Here is a 17,620-nt window from a genome sequence, read left to right on the forward strand (position 1 = left end):
TCACAATATGTGCCCACAAGCCACAACATCTCCTCAAAACAGTTTCAATATCACAGCCACACATAGCCCTTGGCTACACTGAATACAACAGCACCAACGACAATAATATGAGAATACAACAAGTAAATCAACTTAGGAACTTCAAACATGAAGAAACGAAAGAACGAGCTCACAAAGAAAGACACAACAAGGAATAATTGTATCAACAAGAATAGCTCAACAAGGAAGAGATAATGTGTAACAATGATTCCACAAAAGTAAAATTAAACGATAAAAGGGATAACATGAATCAATGATTCCAAATAAGGATAAAACAACAATGATAGGGGATAACAAAACTTCATTTAGGGTTGAGCAATTACGAAAGATATACAACAAATTCAATTAAGGATAAGCAAATTATGGAAAAGATAATAATAACTTCAACTAATGATAGGCAATTACGAAAAAGATAATAATAACTTCAATCAAGGATAAACAATTACGGAAAAGATAGCACGACAATAAAAGAGGCAACGACTTCAGTTAAGGCACATAAGAGTTTAATCGGCAATAAGGGTAAATATGAAGCAATTAATTCCAAATAAAACATGTAAGGGTGAATTTAGTAAATGGAAAATTTAATATGACAAAACAATTTCATATTTAATGGACATAAGAACATAATAGCCCTAAACGGTCAAATTTTCACAATAAGCCCGAGCACGTACTCGTCACCTTGCGTATACGGTCTTCACATGACACAATTAGCACCAAAGACTCAAATCCTAAGGGGTAGTTCAACAACACAAAGTTAGGGAAGATACTTACCTCAAGGAAGCTAGATCGTTACTCTAAAATGACCTTCTCGAGTGAAGCAACTTCCGGACGGCTCAAATCTAGCCAAAATAACTTCAAATCATAAATAAAACTCATAGGAAATAATTCTGGATAATAAAGCTTCAATCTTTAACAAAAACTAAAAAATTAACCCAAAAGTCAACCCCTAGGCCCGCACCTCGGAACCGGATAAAATTCACAAAACCCGAACATTCATTTCGATACGAGTTCAACCATTCCAAAATTATTAACCTCTGATATCCATTCATCGTTCAAATCATCATTTTACACTTTTGAAAGATTTTACAAATTTCCCCAAATGTCCGACTTAATTCTCTAATTTAAAGATGAAAACAAAGATAAAACCATGAAATAAAATCAAAACGGGATAAAGATCACTTACCCCAATCAACCACGTGAAGAACCTCTCAAAAATCGCTCAAATCAGAGGTCTCTAGCTCAAAAGATGAAAAATGGACAAAATCCATGATTTTGGAAATATATTCTGCTGCCCAGCGATTTACACATCGCGATCGCGGAAATGCAATTGCAATCACGAAGAAGGAAATGACCACTATCCAGAAATTATACTACGCGATCGCGAACAAATGCATGCGATCGCAAAGAAGGGAACAATTGTTGCCCCAAGAATGTACTACGTGATCGCGAACCAAAATGTGCGATCGCGAAGAGAAATACACCAGCTGCTAAACCTGAGCTACGCGAACGCGAACGCGAACGCGAACATGATGAAGGAGAATGTACACGTTCGCGATCGTGAACCTTATATTGCGAACGCGAAGAAGGAAATTGGGTCACTCACCAAACAACCTAAGTGATCGCGTAGAAGGACATCAGACACCAGAACTTTAGCATTCGAAAACATAAGAAAATGGTCTGTGGCCCATCCGAAACGCACCTGGGGCCCTCGGGACCCTGTCGAAATATGCCAACTAGTTCCATAACATAACACAGACGTACACCTAAGTCCAAAATCACCATACAAAACTATTAGAATTAACAAAATTCTATTTCGGAGTCGTTTATACAAAAGTCAAATTCTGGTCAACTCCTACCGCTTAAGCTTCAAAAACAAGAATCCTTCTTCCAAATTGACCCTGAATCCTCCGAAAACTGAACTCGGCCACGCACGCAAGCCATAACACATAATATGAAGCTTATCCAATTATCAGCCCCTTTGCGGAAAGGAGTAAAGAAAGAAGATTTGAAGACTTTGAGACCTAAATCTGCCGAACGGGACGCTAATTCTCAAAATGACTGGCCGGGTCGCTACAACATGTAATCCATTTTTTTCTTTTCTAAGTTCTGATTTTTTTATTTTCAAGCAAACTCACTTTTATTTCTTTCAATTCCCTACAAGCGGCTCTCACAATTATTTTTAAAACAATGCACCTTTCTTCTTTTTCAATAATTCCAGTCAAAAACCCGACCATACCTCATTTAGCTTTACAAGCTCATAACAAAATCAAGTGCTCAAGAGAGGTAGAAGGTTCAAACAAATAGTCAATTCAAACAAAGTGGATCAGGCTTGTAGTGTGGTTGCCAAAAAAGTAGGATTATAGGCTCAAGGGGCTAACTACGATACACATTAATTAGGTGGGTAAAAGTATATATGTGGCTCAACAAAGAAATGCCTCTATCATATCCTAGAATGAACAAGACTGCTATTCTGCTTTACAAACACAAAGGGCAAGTTCTAGACATCAACTGACATGCACAAAATATCAACAAAATCTCACACATATGTTGGCACATAAGTTACTTAGGATCGAGTATATCTCGACTCTCTAGTCAAAGCAGTTAAGCAAAGTCGAGATTAAAAAAATTAAGGCACTTATACATGAGTCAAGAAATGAGCCTATAAGTCACAACTAAGACACTCATAACTCTTAAGGCACAACAAAGTCAAGAACAACTATCTCCATTTAACACTACAACACAAGACTTCCCTATTCCTAACAAAAGAAAAACTAACTACACCCAATTCAAGCAAAACCCTTAAAAAAGAACCACGACCCAAAGAAAAACAGAGAAAGAATTGTTACACTATCTAGGAAAAACAAAATATTTTTTATTTGACTTTGATCTCTCAAGAAAACGGTCGAGAAAATCCATCGTCGGGAAAAGACAAAAAAAAATCAATCAAAAGAAACGAAAACAAACACACATTTACATATTTACATCTCCTACACCACACTTTAAATTATGGCATGTCCCCATTATATACAAATAAAAAGCAAGAGGTAAAGGAAACTCCCCTGATTCATCTAGTCGGGCTCTGAATCAAAGTCGAAATCTCCTTTGCATGGCTGACCCAGTGCACACATTCATGCTGAAAGCTTCTTTTCAGCCTTCTTTGGTACACCCCACACTTATCAATTTTACTCTCTCCATCTTGAAGAGTCCCTTTATCAAGTTGCTCCTTTAGGCCCCCCTTGCTCTTTCCATCTTGAAGATCACCCTTTCCTCCCTCACTCTGAGCATGAGCTGCCTTTCTTGAATGTCCAGAATTGCTCTACCAGTAGCTAATAAGGGTCTTCCTAAAATCAGAGGGGCCTCCCTATTCTCCTCCATGTTCATCACAATGAAGTCCACAGGGAACACAAATTTGTCCACCCAAACTAGCATATCTTCCACTATTACTTCAAGTATGATCGTGGTCTGATCCGCCAGCTGCAAGGACACATGTGTCGACCTGATTTCTCCAATCTCTCCCTCTAATTTTCTGAAAATAGATAAAGGTATAAGATTAATAGAAGCACCCGAATCACACAAAGATTTTTCAAATTAGTATTTCCTAAAGAGCAAGGCATAGTAAAACTCCCTAGATCTCTACACTTTTGAGGGGGCTTATTTTGCAGAATGGCTCTACAATGCTCTGTAATCTTGACAACGGATGTCTCTTCCACTTTTCACTTTTTGGACAATATCTCCTTCAAATATTTAGCATAAGCTGGCATCTGTGATAGCACCTCTGTGAAAAGTATATTCACATGCACCTTCTTGAGCACTTGTAGAAAGCGCCCGAATTGTTTGTCCCACTTCTCTCTTCCCTGCTTCTGCGGGAAAGGTAGAGCATGCATAGATTTACTTTCTTCAGTCTCCTCATTTATTGCATTCTCATCTTTCTTCTTCTTCTGAGCTCTAGTCTCCCCCTTCTTCTTTAGACCATCATCCACCATCCCTGCAACTTCTTGAATGTTGTCATTTTTCTGCTCCTCCACAATCTCTATATGTCTTTCAATCAGCTCATCCTTTTATTTTACCCAGGGATCCTCCAATACATGCCCACTCTTCAAAGACACTGCATTTATTGTCTCTTTCAGATTTCTTTCAGTATCAGCAGAGAGAGTTCATATAACTCTCTCAAACACAAGATTTGCTAGTTTCCCCACCTGTCTTTCCAAGTTTCGAAAGGCCATGCCTAGTTCTCTGATAGTTGCACCATGGGTATCAAGCCTCGCATCTGTCTTAATAATAAAGGTCTTTATCAGATCTTCCGTGCTAGACTGATTAGACTGTGGAGGATGATATTGCTGCCACTGTTGATTTTGAAAACATGTAGCTTCCTGCCCCTGGGGTCTGGAGTTATTTTGCTGCCATGTATTTGCATTACCACCTGGTGAACTCCAAGAAAAACCTGGGTGCCTATGCCCCATGGAGTTAAAATTATTGTCACTTTGGTAGTTGCCTCTGTCAAAGCTCCCCACAGCATTTACTACTTCAGCTGAAGCTTGACACTCGTGTGTAGGGTGTCCCATTTCAAAAATGTCACATGCTGCTTATGGCTCACTTGTACCTTGGCCAATGTTAACTTTGTTATCTCTCTGGCCATGATGTTTAGCTGGGCTTGCACTAATGTATTAGAGTCTACCTGATGCACCCCAGCTGATTTTCTTCTATGGTTATCATCTGCATGCCATTGATTTGTATCTTCAGATAATTCATTCAGAATTGCAACAATCTCCTCAGTAGTTTTCTTCATAAGAGGACCTCCAATTGTGTTGTTTAGCGTCCTCCTACCAGAGGGTGTCAGACCATCCCAGAAATCTTGGAGTTGCATCCATAAGTCTACTCCATGATGCTGATATCTTCTCACAATATTCTTAAATCTTTCCCATGTTTCAAACACTGTTTCGGTCTCTTTCTGTTCGAAGTTGTGTATATCTTTTCGAATTTTCCCTGTTTTTGCAGCCGAAAAATATTTTTCAAGGAACTTCTTTGTCATGTCCTCCCAAGTTTGAATTGACCTAGTCGGCAAACTCCGCAACCAGTGCTTAGCATCTTCCCTCAGTGAAAAGGGAAATGTCCTTTAGTAGATAGCATCATTCGATACTCCGTTGTGCTGGAAGGTATTCATAATCTCATCAAAATCTATCAAATGAGTATTTCGATCTTCATTGGGTTTTCCATGGAAGACACAATTATTTTGAATGGTCTGAAGTAGCCCTTGCTTGATCTCAAAATTATTGGTTGCAATTGGAGGGGGTCGCATACTAGATACTCCTTGGTTGTAGACTGGCCTGGCGTAGTCTCCCAGTGATCGTCCAGGCCTTGGCATATTATTTTCAAATTCGTCTTCAACAAGAGGTCGGTTCGGGTTGAATCTCCGTCCTCCATTCCCATCAACCATCTCATCAGCTCTGAGAGCTACTTCAGTAGCTTTTGACAGCCAATTTTGACCCTCCCTTTTTAAATTAATTTATTTATACTTAATAATTTACAATAAATAATTTTAAAGTGTTCTCTAATAATAAAATATATTTTTAAAGATTAATTAAGTATTAGAATTAATCACGTAGTATTAATATTATCTAATCACAAATATATTTACTATTTTTAAGAATATTAAAATAACTTTTATATATACATTTCATGGGTTCTATAGTTAATTTAATGAATTAGTCTTTAATTTCTAGTTAATTAGATTACTATGTTAAAAATTTGAAATCAGTGTTACAATTTAGAAAACAAAGTAATTTTACAAATAAATAATTTAAATAATTGCAATTCGCAATTAAATGCAAAGTGGCCATCTTTTAAATTATTGTTGGCCCAAACGTGCAAGCCCAGTCCGAAATATACCTAGTCCAAATATCCCATCTCTGTTCAAATGTGGCAATCTAGGCCACTCTCTTTGAGCCAATGAGCTAGCACCACGTCACCTCTCTATAATACTCACACAAGAAACACAGTGAATCTAAGCCGTCTATTTTTCAGATCAACGACTCACATTTTATCTCCAGATTTATTTTGATTTTAAACACCCGCCCCAGAGATCTCATCCCCACTGTCCAAAATCTTATAATCTAACGGACACCAAAAATCCCCCTTAAAAATCCTAATTAACCAAATTATCACGCTCGTTGATCGAATGATCAAACAGCCCAGATCTATATCTCAACATTAACCTACGAGACTAACCCCAATTCCCCCCAAAGCCTAACCATTCACTCAAAGACCTGGCCGCTTCTCTTTCCCTTTTCCTCTCTCTTTTTCTCTCATGTCCACCAGCCATCAATCTCCAAAACCTTGCACAAATTTGTGCAAGGTCACTCAAAATCACCTAGAATCATCTCTTTTGTCTCTCTATCCATGAATCCAGCCGGCTATTTCCCATCTCAGCACTCAAAATTCAAAACCCAATTCTAGAACCCTAAGCTCAAAACATCGCTGGCATGATTTCTCCTTTGTTCTTTCAAATACAACTTACAGATTTGTCTGGTTTGTCCCTAGGTTATGAGGCTAGTTGATTTCAGTTTCCATTTTCGTTGATTAAATTCGAAACCCCTAATGTGAAACCCTAGACTCAAAGATGCAACTTCAAATCTCCAGATTTCCTTCATGTTCTGTTAAATCGGAGCATGCATGAGCACATTTTAGAGCCTCATCATGATTATTCGAAGTCCATAGTTCAAATGCAATGACCTCTAGACATTGAAGCTTTGACCTATGGGTTTTGCCTTCAACGGTCAACCTTCTTTACTCAGGTAAATTTATTCATCATTTTCCCCCTCTGTCTCAAAGATTTTTCACTCGATTTTGCTATCATCATCAATCTTTCGTCACTTTTCACTCATGATTTTGAATTCGTTGAAGCCCTAGAGCCTTAATGGCACTATAAATAGGGCCTTTATTTTTCTCACCTATCATCATCTACACAACCACCTAACACTGAAAAGAATACACCAAGAACACTTAGCAAAAGCAAAAATCAATATAGTAATTGTAGAATCTCGTCGACTAAGCTCTTACTCAAATTCTGATTTTGCTCTGGGGTGTCATTTGGTTTAAATCTCTGAGTTCTTGGATCCTAATGGATAAATGAGTCCTATTTGGTCTGCTGCCCTAAGAAAGGTCAGTGCACCTTCACCCTCTTTTCTTCTAATTATTTTACTTGAATGCTATGTATATGTTATTATTTTTCTATTAACTGTATTAGCTTATAATGTTTGTCATTAGCATATAAAGGGTTATCCCAGTTCATATTAAAGTGTTGTTGATTTGTGGTCACGCATCATGTTTTTTCTGAATCTCTTTAATTGGTATTGATTAAACTGTTACATGAACTTAATGACTTGCATTTTTAACTTAAACAGTCTATATGATTTTGTTTCCTTTATGAGCCTTAGTGAATTTCAAATAGCTAATATGATTAAACTTTCTTAATGTGCTCTAATGACTCCCATGCTTGTTCAAACTTCAGGGTTTCTGTTAATAGTTAATCTATTATGATCTTTATTATGATCTTCATCTCTATACACTATTTTCCTGAATCCTATTGTCTTATAGTCGAGATCACTGTCTGCTAATCCTCATTAGGACAAAATTTGAGAGTTCATAGTTTACACCCTTCACCATTTAACTGAAGTCTGAGAAATGCAACTGTTTTAAAAGCTCTATTCCTTTATATATGTGTTTGTTAATTCTAAGAATAGCTCTCTGAGTCTTCTTTATTATGTTCATGTCTGATTGATTGGCTGCACATATATGAGATAGTTTTACTAACCTGAACTCTTAGGAATACCAATAATCCTTCTGTACATAATCTGTTAAGGTTAAGTTACCCCTTTTCATAACAATAGGTCATGGTTTTTGTTTGTTATAGTTGAATAGTAACTGATGTATTTTGAACATAGTCGTCTCATGTTTAGATATAAAATCTCAGTCTGTATGTCTGAGTTGAACTTATTTTGGAATAACACTTTCTTTGTCTTTAACCTCCTCATGGCATTGCTGACTTTGTAAAGCTTACCATGCCTTATAAAATCATTAAAGTATCTGTGCATAATTAACGTTATATGTTTCCCTCTTTTGGCTTCATGATTCAATGCATTTGTTTTAAAATAGTACTCAGTCCTCTCCTTATTATCAACCTAAACTGAATCAGATTTTTAAATCTTATGAGAAGTTCTTTATTGATACTACATGAATATAATAGTTTATTTAAGGTTAATACTATTATGAATGCGATCCTGTTGAGCACCTTAGGAATTCCATGTTCAAATCTGTGAACCTGTAGTCATATTGAGAGTGTTGATCATGTTTCTGATAACTTCTGTAAAAGTGGTTAGTTGTAACTGTTTATCTGAACCTTTACTAATTCCCTTTTAAAATGTTCCAAGTAGTGTTATTAACACATGCATGTGTTAGTGACAAGACATAAGCTAATCAATCTATAATTAGTCTATCAGGGTAGGAATATCTATATTTTCTTGGTTGCTGCACACCTGAATTATGTATTCTTTCCTTTGAATGTATTTCCCCAGTGTTAGACATTTAACAGTATACGATGATGTTTATGTTTCTCTCTTATATGTGCTCGAAGTCTGACCTTCAGATTTACTTGATGTGGGTATTGCTCATTTGGTATTAGAAATGTAGTCATAAGGATTATTTGTGTGTCTTTATGTAATTATGTTAGGAGAAAAGTATACTTTTGTGGTATGGGACATTATAATATTTAGTTTACATTGAGGCCTCATTGAAACTTAAACCCATAGGAAAAATAAGTCGTTAGTGGTTAGGGGTATTTGGTAGTGGATTTTAACTCTAGGTTGGGCTGCTCTCCCCGGCACAAGCATTGCCTTGGGCCTTGAGTCCCTTGGGAATTTTGAAGTGTTGGAGGATTTAAATGGGGCATCAACCTTGAGTAGAACTCCCTCCTTAGCTCTTAATTCATTGACACTTTTGGTTCTTTAGGGGTTTAGTGTTTAATGACAACAAAAGATTTTCAATGTAAATTATTTTCCATCTATAACTACCACATTAGTATAAGTTTTCTCATAGCATTATAGTATTGATAGTTTTTTTTATATTTTTGCTTCGATTTTTTCTTTTTATATCTGGTGCATGATTTAACATATAGAATAGGTATCTAATGACTTTCTCTTTTTTAGACATGTACCTTTATTTGGGCATGATGAGTTCTTAAGTAACTCAAGCCCAAGCCTAGTATTGCTGCATTTTTGGAAGTCTGAAGTTAGTTGTTGATGTCCCTTTACTGCTGGGCCTACCTTCTTGAGGCCCAATTTCCAAAGTCCAATCCTTTCCCTCTAAATTCCTTTACTACTGTTTAGTGCTTCGATAATTTAGTTTACTGCTTCGTTACCTTTAATCTACTACCTTGTTGCTTTGTTTCATCTTCGTTGTCATGTATTTAACACTTATATATTGGATTACATGCTTTACTTTACACCTTAAGTCATATAAAACATAGGCAACCCTTAAACAACATTGGATTTTTAAAAAAAGGAATTAGTTAGTAACTAATCCCTATTTCGCTAATTATAATTTGCTTATATCATTACTGTGTTTTCACTCACCTTCCTTTCTCTTAAAAGATTTGAAGCCCCAACACTTAGTAGAAAACATCAGCCCCATTTTCAAAAGGAAATCAGATCTGAATCACAAGCTTTATCTTCAAAGAGATAAATCAGAATTTCACAAAAAATGAAGCATTATCGCACTAAAGGATTTTCAACAAAAATAGTCTTTCTTCAAATCCTCAAATCAAGGTATATCTTAGGCTTGTCCCATCTCGTTAGGGTAATACACATTTCCATGCTTTAAAAACAAGTTAGTTCCTTTTCACATACTTTTCTTAATTATAAACATCCTTATATCTCTTTTCAAAGGCTTTTCAAGTATATATGTATACACTAACACTATTTTCTCTATAATTCATACCCCCTTTTAAATTACACCAACCTTTTGTAAGAATTATGTCCTAATATAGAGTAATCCATGTCTTTAAAATCCTGGTTAAGGCCTAGTATAAATGATTGATCCCAAACCTAGTCTAAGTCCTATGGATCTACCTCATGTAGATTTCAAGGTGTGCCTAACACCTTCACCTTAGAAGAACAAGAACCCTTACCTATAATCTTACCGGTTAGTAGACTATATGAACATGACTTAGTAATTAAATAGGTACCCTATTATACCTTTAAATATCAGGTGGCGATTGTCTTTTATCAACAGTAGAGAAACCACAAGTTGAATCTTATTTTGACTAGTGCAAAATAGGGTGCAACAACATGGTGACTCTACTGGGGATTCACACTTAGATTCTGACCTTAGCAGACTTAGACTAATTTGGCATCTAGATTTGTTTAAACATTTCTTTAATTGTAGATAAAATTTTAATTACGTACTTACCTGCTTTATTTGCCCTTTATACTTATTATCATGCTTATTGCTGCTACACTCTTGTCTGTTACTGCTTTATATACACTGTCATCATATTTCTTCCTATCGAGTCTTAGCCGTACACTATCACACACGATGGCACGCGAGGGTTGTCTTTTACACCCGTCTGAACCTTCTTTTCAAAACTCTCTAGTTTCAAAGAATGGCTTTGTCAGGTCAACTGGCATAACTTCTCGCAGCCTTTAGTCCAACTCAAAAGTAGGAAACACTCTACTCAAGTAAAATAGGTCATACTGCATAAACCTTAGGTGAGTCAGTCCTTGGCGCCGACGCACGATTAGGAAATCCACCTTAAAGTCAACGGGTCATGCACCCAATGACATGACTTCTGTGGAAAAATAAACAAACCTGACAAGACATTTAAAGATCCGAAGCAAATACTTACCGAACATCTTTATGTTACCCACCTCACAAAAATGGAAATCAACCAAAACATCCCTGAGATTAGCATGGTAATGAGAGCTCCACATAAATTGAAACAGCGGTGGAAGAATATTCGTCGGAAACACGGAGATGTGGTTCGGACGCACCTGGGGGCACTAACCTCATTACTGAACATACGAGCAGATAGGGTGCTCACTCGCTTGTTGATAGAATTTTGGGATCCGGCTAAGGTGGTGTTCAAATTTGCCAATTGTGAGTTAGTACCGACATTGGAAGAAGTCACAAGTTACATGGAGATGTCGTTTAACGGAAGGAAGCCAATATTACCAGTTACTATGCCCGGTTACCGGTTCATGGATCCCTTAGGCCTGGCCAATAGTAAGAGTCTCAGAAGTATCGAGGATGAATGGGTGAGCCTCGACCAACTGTTCGATAGATTTGGGCACCGTGAAAGCTACGAGTGGTATTCAGGAGAGTTTTAATATGACCAAGCGATGTGGGAGAGTCTCAGGCCTATCACCTTCTCAATGGCAATGTTGGGGCTATTAGTCTTCCCGCGGAGAAGGGTTCGGATCAACATCAACCTATTACTTGTGGTTCTGGCGACCTTTCATGGCAATCTTCAAGCTATTTGGTGTCGATGTTGTTAGCTGAGATGCTAAGGGATTAGTCCGCATATGTACGAGGGCATGATTTCTTTAAAGTTTGTAACTTGCTCCTTCAAATCTGGGCTACTAAACATTTCTTCCAGTGAGAGGCCACCATCGACTACTTCGTGGGCATCAATAACATGATCCGCAACCACAACGAAATAATGAGACATTGGGTATCCCCACATAGGCAAGAAGAATGGAGGGAAATCCTGACCAACCTGTGTGGGGAATGGATCAACTGGAAGCTATCCTGGTTAGGTGGAAGAGAAATCTTGAGGACCACTCAGAAATACTTCATTGAGCTGATCGGACTTGAAGGTATTCAACCATATTCACCCCTGTGGGTCCTCAGACCGTTCGGGATGATCTAAGATATGCCTATGTGGACAAGGACAACACTATACAAGGATGAGTACAACAGGCAGATTCCAATCCCCAGGATAAGAAAGCTCCAAGAAGAGTGGAACAACCTGGTCACAATGCCTATTGGTCAAAACTCGTGGTGTACTTCTGAGTATTATGTCTGGATAAACGAGGAAGAAGAGTTGGCCCATCCAAGAAGAGAGGGTATATCCTGATTAGAGGATGCAGTGGTTGCTTTGCAGATTTCCCATGAGATCCCGCCACATTACCTTGTCAGGTGCTCCCAAGATCCATTGATCACATGTTGCCACCTACTGAAGACGACGAGTGGGTAATGGTGTGCATCCAAATAGAGTCTAGCACAGAGCCAGAAGAAGATCCGGAGGAGGAGTCAGAGTTCAACGATGACGACGAGGAATTTGAGAAAGACCTAGAAGAGGATCCGGAAGAGGAGCCAGAAGAAGAAGATGATATGGGAAATGACTTAGATGATGGTTATTAGAGTTGGTTGATTTCCTTTTCATTTCCACTTTGTACCTTTCTCCCCAGTTCTCTCTTTACTTTCCAAAAGGGTTTGTCCAAGCCCATGCAGTTCCATGAAATAGTGATGTAAATAAATTATTTCGGATCTAAATGTGTCAAGTCTAAATGTTTGTCAATATCTGCGATTTAGGCCTACCTCTGACAATGAGAGGTCCTCGCGAATCATAGGAAATGCGTTATCCTTAATGCATGAACTAATTGCTCTGTGTGATTTTCTACTTGTATAAATGAAGAAATTGACTCTTGTTCCTTTTTCTTTTCTTTCTTATTATTTTTATTTTGCTTTATTATTACCTCCCATAAAGAAAAGAAAGTTGGTTTGTACCGACTAAAACTGGCGGATCATGCTCTGGTCATAGCCGACAGCCCGGGGCAAATGTGGGAAAAAGACGACACCAGAAATGATGAACACGTGGCCAGGATGGCCCAGGAAATGGAATCTCGAAGGGAGGAAGTACAACATATCAGGAAACTAGGGTACCTAGCCGTGACAACACTTCTTCAACCACCTCGATTCCCTTCTTTGGATTCACTCCCTAACAACTTTCCTTCCCCAACACGCCAAAACAACAACAACCCAACTTCAGCTCCTACCACTCAAGTCATACCTCCAGTGACCTCTGCGAACCCACCAAATCCCCCTATCCACACTCCCTACGTACCACAGTACATTCAGACACCACAAAACCCGCCTATTACTACCAATGCAACTCATACCCCTCCTCGTGATAGAGTTACTTTTACCACTAACCAACACTTACCTGTGGCACATACAGCTGCCCATGAGCGGTATGTTCCTTTCGTATATGCCATTTTTTAACCTATCTTTACAACACCTGTTACGGTCAGGGTGCCTTATGAGATTGACCTATACATCGAGATGGAAAGAGAAGCCAAGGAAGAAGAGTCAGTATATGAGCAGTTGCAGATCTTGAGGAAGCATATGAAGAGCTTCCAAGTTGCCCGAGGAAGTGAAAGTTTGGACTACGAGGATCTGTGTATTCATCCGGATGTGGATATGCCAGCATGGTATAAACCCCCAAAGTTCGATATCTTCGATGGGACGGGTGATCCCCACGCACATTTGAGGGCATATTGTGACAAGTTAGTCAGTGTGGGGAGGAATGAGAAGCTAAGGATGAAGCTCTTTACACTACAAGAAATCAGACTTTTGGTGTCGCCTAAAGTCGCTACAAAAGACCAGATTATCGCTACTAATTGTTTTTAGCAGCAACCTTAGGGTTGCTGCTAGTACTACCGTTACTAAATGTTTCTTATGACGACTCATAATGGTCGATGCAATAAATACTATTTGTGGCGACCAAATCTGCTACTAAAAGTAAACAAAGAAGCGACAAAAACTAATACACAAATATGGATTTCAAGTAAGTCGCCGTTTAAAATCCATACACAAATATGGATTTTAGTAGGGACTTTAGCTCGCTGCCCTAAAGTCGCCACTAATACCAACTTTTTGTTTAAAAAGATTAATACAAAATATATTTTACTGTTAATTATCTAATATATAACAATAATCCATTACCAATACAAAGATAATACCAAATACATTTCTCAAGAAGAGTAGTATAAGAACTTTTCATTACTTAAATTTTATAATACAACGAAAACACTTCATACATGTCATGGTATTTACACATGAAAACAAAGGAATCGCCAATATCTTCAAACTCCTTGCCAAACATTCCCATCATAACAGATGTTGTCCCTGAAATCGGAAAAAAATAAAAATGAAAGCAATGCTTCATTTTGAAAATTTAAAATTGATTTGAGAAATTCGAACATCATCTTAAAAGATCGCGAGCATAAGAAATTCTATTCTTTCTGGGTATTTACCTTTCAATAGAAACATTTTAGTCACTATCAAGGTATGTACAATAAATAATTTTTAGTAGTTGACCTTTTCATTTACTTTTTTCTCTATGAATATAAACTGATTAAGTGGCGGATAAAACAGTCGCTACTAAACATGTCAATATTGTGGCAAGTTTTTGAGTCACCACAATAAACCTGATTTCTTGTAGTGTTATAAGAAGTTTGACGGGAGAAGCACCCACCTGATATACTCGACAAGATTCGCGAAATTGGAGAACTTGGAAAGATATGGTGGAGGACTTCGTGAATCTCTTTCAATTCAACCCAAAGATCACTCCCGATCGGTTCGCACTGGTGAACCTGCAGACAAAACCATCCCAGTCATTCCAAGAATATTCACGTCTGTGGAGGTCAGAGGCTGCTAGGGCACAACCTTCGCTGGACAACAGTGAATTAACCAAGTATTTCATCAAAGCCCAGGAAGGGATATACTTCGAAAAGATGATGGGAATGATGGGACAGAAATTCCCTGAGTTGGTCAAGATGGAAAATTTCTTAGAATAGGGTATAAAATCTGGTAATGTGTAATCCATGGCAGCACTGCAAGTGTCCAGCAAGGACATCCAATTAGGGTCAATCAGTAGCGGAAAGAAGAAGAAATAGGAGGTATCAGCAGTCGTCCCTTACTATCAACCCAACTCACATCACGGAAGCACTTTCTATTCCTCAAACAATCATTCACCACCACCCACTTACGCTCCAGTCTATAACACCCAGCGATATTACCACCCTCAACCAAAATACAACCCTTCTCGAGCTAACAACAACCAAAACCCACAACCACCATATACTCATATCAAAACAACTACTCACCAAAACCGGCCTGCTTAGGCACCACGCCCTCCTCCCACCTTTGAAGAAGGGGGCCAAGAAATTATACCCTGATTGCTGAGCCTCTGGCCCAATTGTTCAAGAGATTGAGAAGAGTAGGATTAATACATCTAATTGAAAGAAGGGTTCCTGAATACCCCTCCAAGTATTTTGATACAACTAAAAGGTACGTGTACAACTTCAACGTACCTGGGCGTGATAATGAAGATTGTTTTAAGATGAAAACTGAGATTGAAATGTAGATCAAGAGAGGAGCCATCCAATGCCCTCCGGTGCAGCCCAATATGAATCGCAATCCGCTGCCAAATCACCAAAACCAGTGATTTTACATGATCACATTGGACAAAGAGTATGACCTAAATGGAACAATTGTAACTATAGGAAATGCAGAAGCTGCCAGGATCCCATCTCAAAGGGATCCAATGATTACAGTACAAGTGCGGCCTTCAGTGACTGTTTAGACCTATCAGCGACAACCTGTCGTCGCTACATGAGACAAAGAAAGTCGGGAGTATAAAACCGTCCCATGGACGTACTAGCAAAAGGGAAAGGCCAAAATGACAGATTCTGCCGTAGCCCATGGTATGACTAGGTCTGGGAGATGCTACGCTCCTAAAGATATCAACCGAGGGAAGAAAGCAAATTCAATGAAGGAACATAACAGACCCAGAAGTCACCGAGTTTTGGAAGAATGTCAAAACAAGAGTATTTTGTGGAGGAGGAGCTGAAGAAAAATTCAGCACAAATATCAATCATGGATCTACTAATGAGTTCTAATATTCATAAGGATCCCCTATTGAAAGTACTAAGTAGGGTAAGTGTACCAATTAACACCATTAGTGAGGCACTGGCCGCGACAATTAGGAAAATGGTCGAAGCAAACATGATCACTTTCAGAAGAGACGAACTTCTTATCGAAGGTGCAAGTCAAAACAAGGCTCTTCATATCACTATCAAATGTGGGGACAAAGTGGTGTCACAGGTACTGGTCGATGGAGGGTCAGGATTCAATATTTTTCCGCTCTCCACCCTACGGGAATTAGGAATTAATTTGAGGGAATTCAAGGAAAACCACATGAGGGTGAGAGACTTTGATGGTTCGTAATAGGATATTATTGGAGAAATTTATTTGGCCTTGCACATCGGGCCGGTCGAATTTCCGATATTGTTTTCATCTCATCTTCCTACAACTTGCTACGGGGAAGGCCCTAGATATATATGGCAGGGGTGGTCCTATCCACTTTACACCAATGCATGAAATTTGAATGGGGATGTGAGGAGATCGTGGTTCATGGAGAGTGGGGTCACTCTGCTTATCTGGAGTATGTTGTTCCGTTCATTGAAGGGCTAGACGGAGTTGCTTTCCATGCAGCGGAAATCATGCAGTCCACCGAAATAGAAAAGACTGAACAAAACCTGGGAATGCAGTCGCCATATAGATACAAGATGGATATGAGGGAGATGATGAAATATAGATACAGACCAGGAACAGGGCTGGGAGCCAGGTCAGATAGAATCACAGAGCCAATTGATCATAATGGGCAGAAAGGAAGGGCCGACATAGGATATCAGCCTCCGAAAGGGAAAGCTCATATTGTTAGCTCAGGTAAAAAGGTTTTTGTGTCACAAAATGTTGCATGTTTGGGACAGAGTTTAGTAACCAAAGATGATATCATCGACGAAATGGAAAAGCTCTTCCGGAATATGATTAAAGAATGTTGTGAAGGGGACTGACATCAAGACACCGACTATCAGGGATGCCGAACCATGGGAAGAGCTAGGGAATTGGACCGCCAGTCCATCTTTAGTTCACCGGGAGTCTTGGTAGTATGGAACTGTGAAGGTTTTCTTTTGAAAAGCACACCGTCAATTGAGGCATACACCATGTCTGTACCTTTTTGTAATTTCCCTCTTTTGAACGCTTAAGACATTTCTCTTTTGATGAAATAAAAAGAATCATTTTCTCAAATATTGCAACTTTATTTACCGCTTCATTTATACTTAGCTTTTCTTTTCAGTAATCAAAATGCTAAAAATCCGCGTTCTGCGATTATGACATGTAACGAAATTGTTGAGCGTAACAACCTAGATTATGAGGAGTATGATGAGAGTATGATGCCAGACAATCTCCTGCTGGAGATTGAGCAGCCGGAGAGTCAAGAAAAGGCCTAACCTCGAAGAAACGGAAGTGGTCAATCTTGGAAGTGAAGAAAATGTAAAAGAAACTAGAATCAACATTCATCTAGAAGCCGAGCAGAAGGAAAAACTGGTAGAGATCCTCCGACAGTACATCAATGTGTTCGCATTGTCATATGATGATATGCCGGGATTAAGCACTGACATTGTCTCGCATCGACTGCCCACTATCCTACCAGACCGCCAGTCAAGCAGAAACCCAGAAA

General features: G+C 38.6%; 1 protein-coding gene across 1 annotated transcript; it reads right to left on the bottom strand.

Moving 5' to 3' along the window:
- Positions 1 to 3,264: 3,264 nt before the first annotated feature.
- LOC138907413 (uncharacterized) lies at positions 3,265 to 4,499 on the bottom strand. The gene is made up of 3 exons (XM_070198010.1): positions 4,236 to 4,499; positions 3,757 to 4,094; positions 3,265 to 3,565 (listed from the first exon to the last, which is right to left on the bottom strand). The coding sequence occupies exons 1-3, from the start codon at positions 4,497 to 4,499 to the stop codon at positions 3,265 to 3,267; spliced, it is 903 nt and encodes a 300-aa protein (XP_070054111.1).
- Between the last annotated feature and the right edge of the window lie 13,121 nt (positions 4,500 to 17,620).

The sequence above is a fragment of the Nicotiana tomentosiformis genome, chromosome 3 (assembly GCF_000390325.3).
Source record: "Nicotiana tomentosiformis chromosome 3, ASM39032v3, whole genome shotgun sequence".
NCBI classification, from domain to species: Eukaryota; Viridiplantae; Streptophyta; class Magnoliopsida; order Solanales; family Solanaceae; genus Nicotiana; species Nicotiana tomentosiformis.

Excerpts from the sequence above, each read along its gene's own strand:
- LOC138907413 (XM_070198010.1), bottom strand. The coding sequence starts at position 4,499 with ATGGGGCATAGGCACCCAGGTTTTTCTTGGAGTTCACCAGGTGGTAAT. Across the intron at positions 4,095-4,235 it reads TTCGAAACTTGGAAAGACAG|GATGAGCTGATTGAAAGACA; the intron begins GTGGGGAAACTA and ends GTAAAATAAAAG. Across the intron at positions 3,566-3,756 it reads AAGGAGATATTGTCCAAAAA|AAAATTAGAGGGAGAGATTG; the intron begins GTGAAAAGTGGA and ends ATCTATTTTCAG.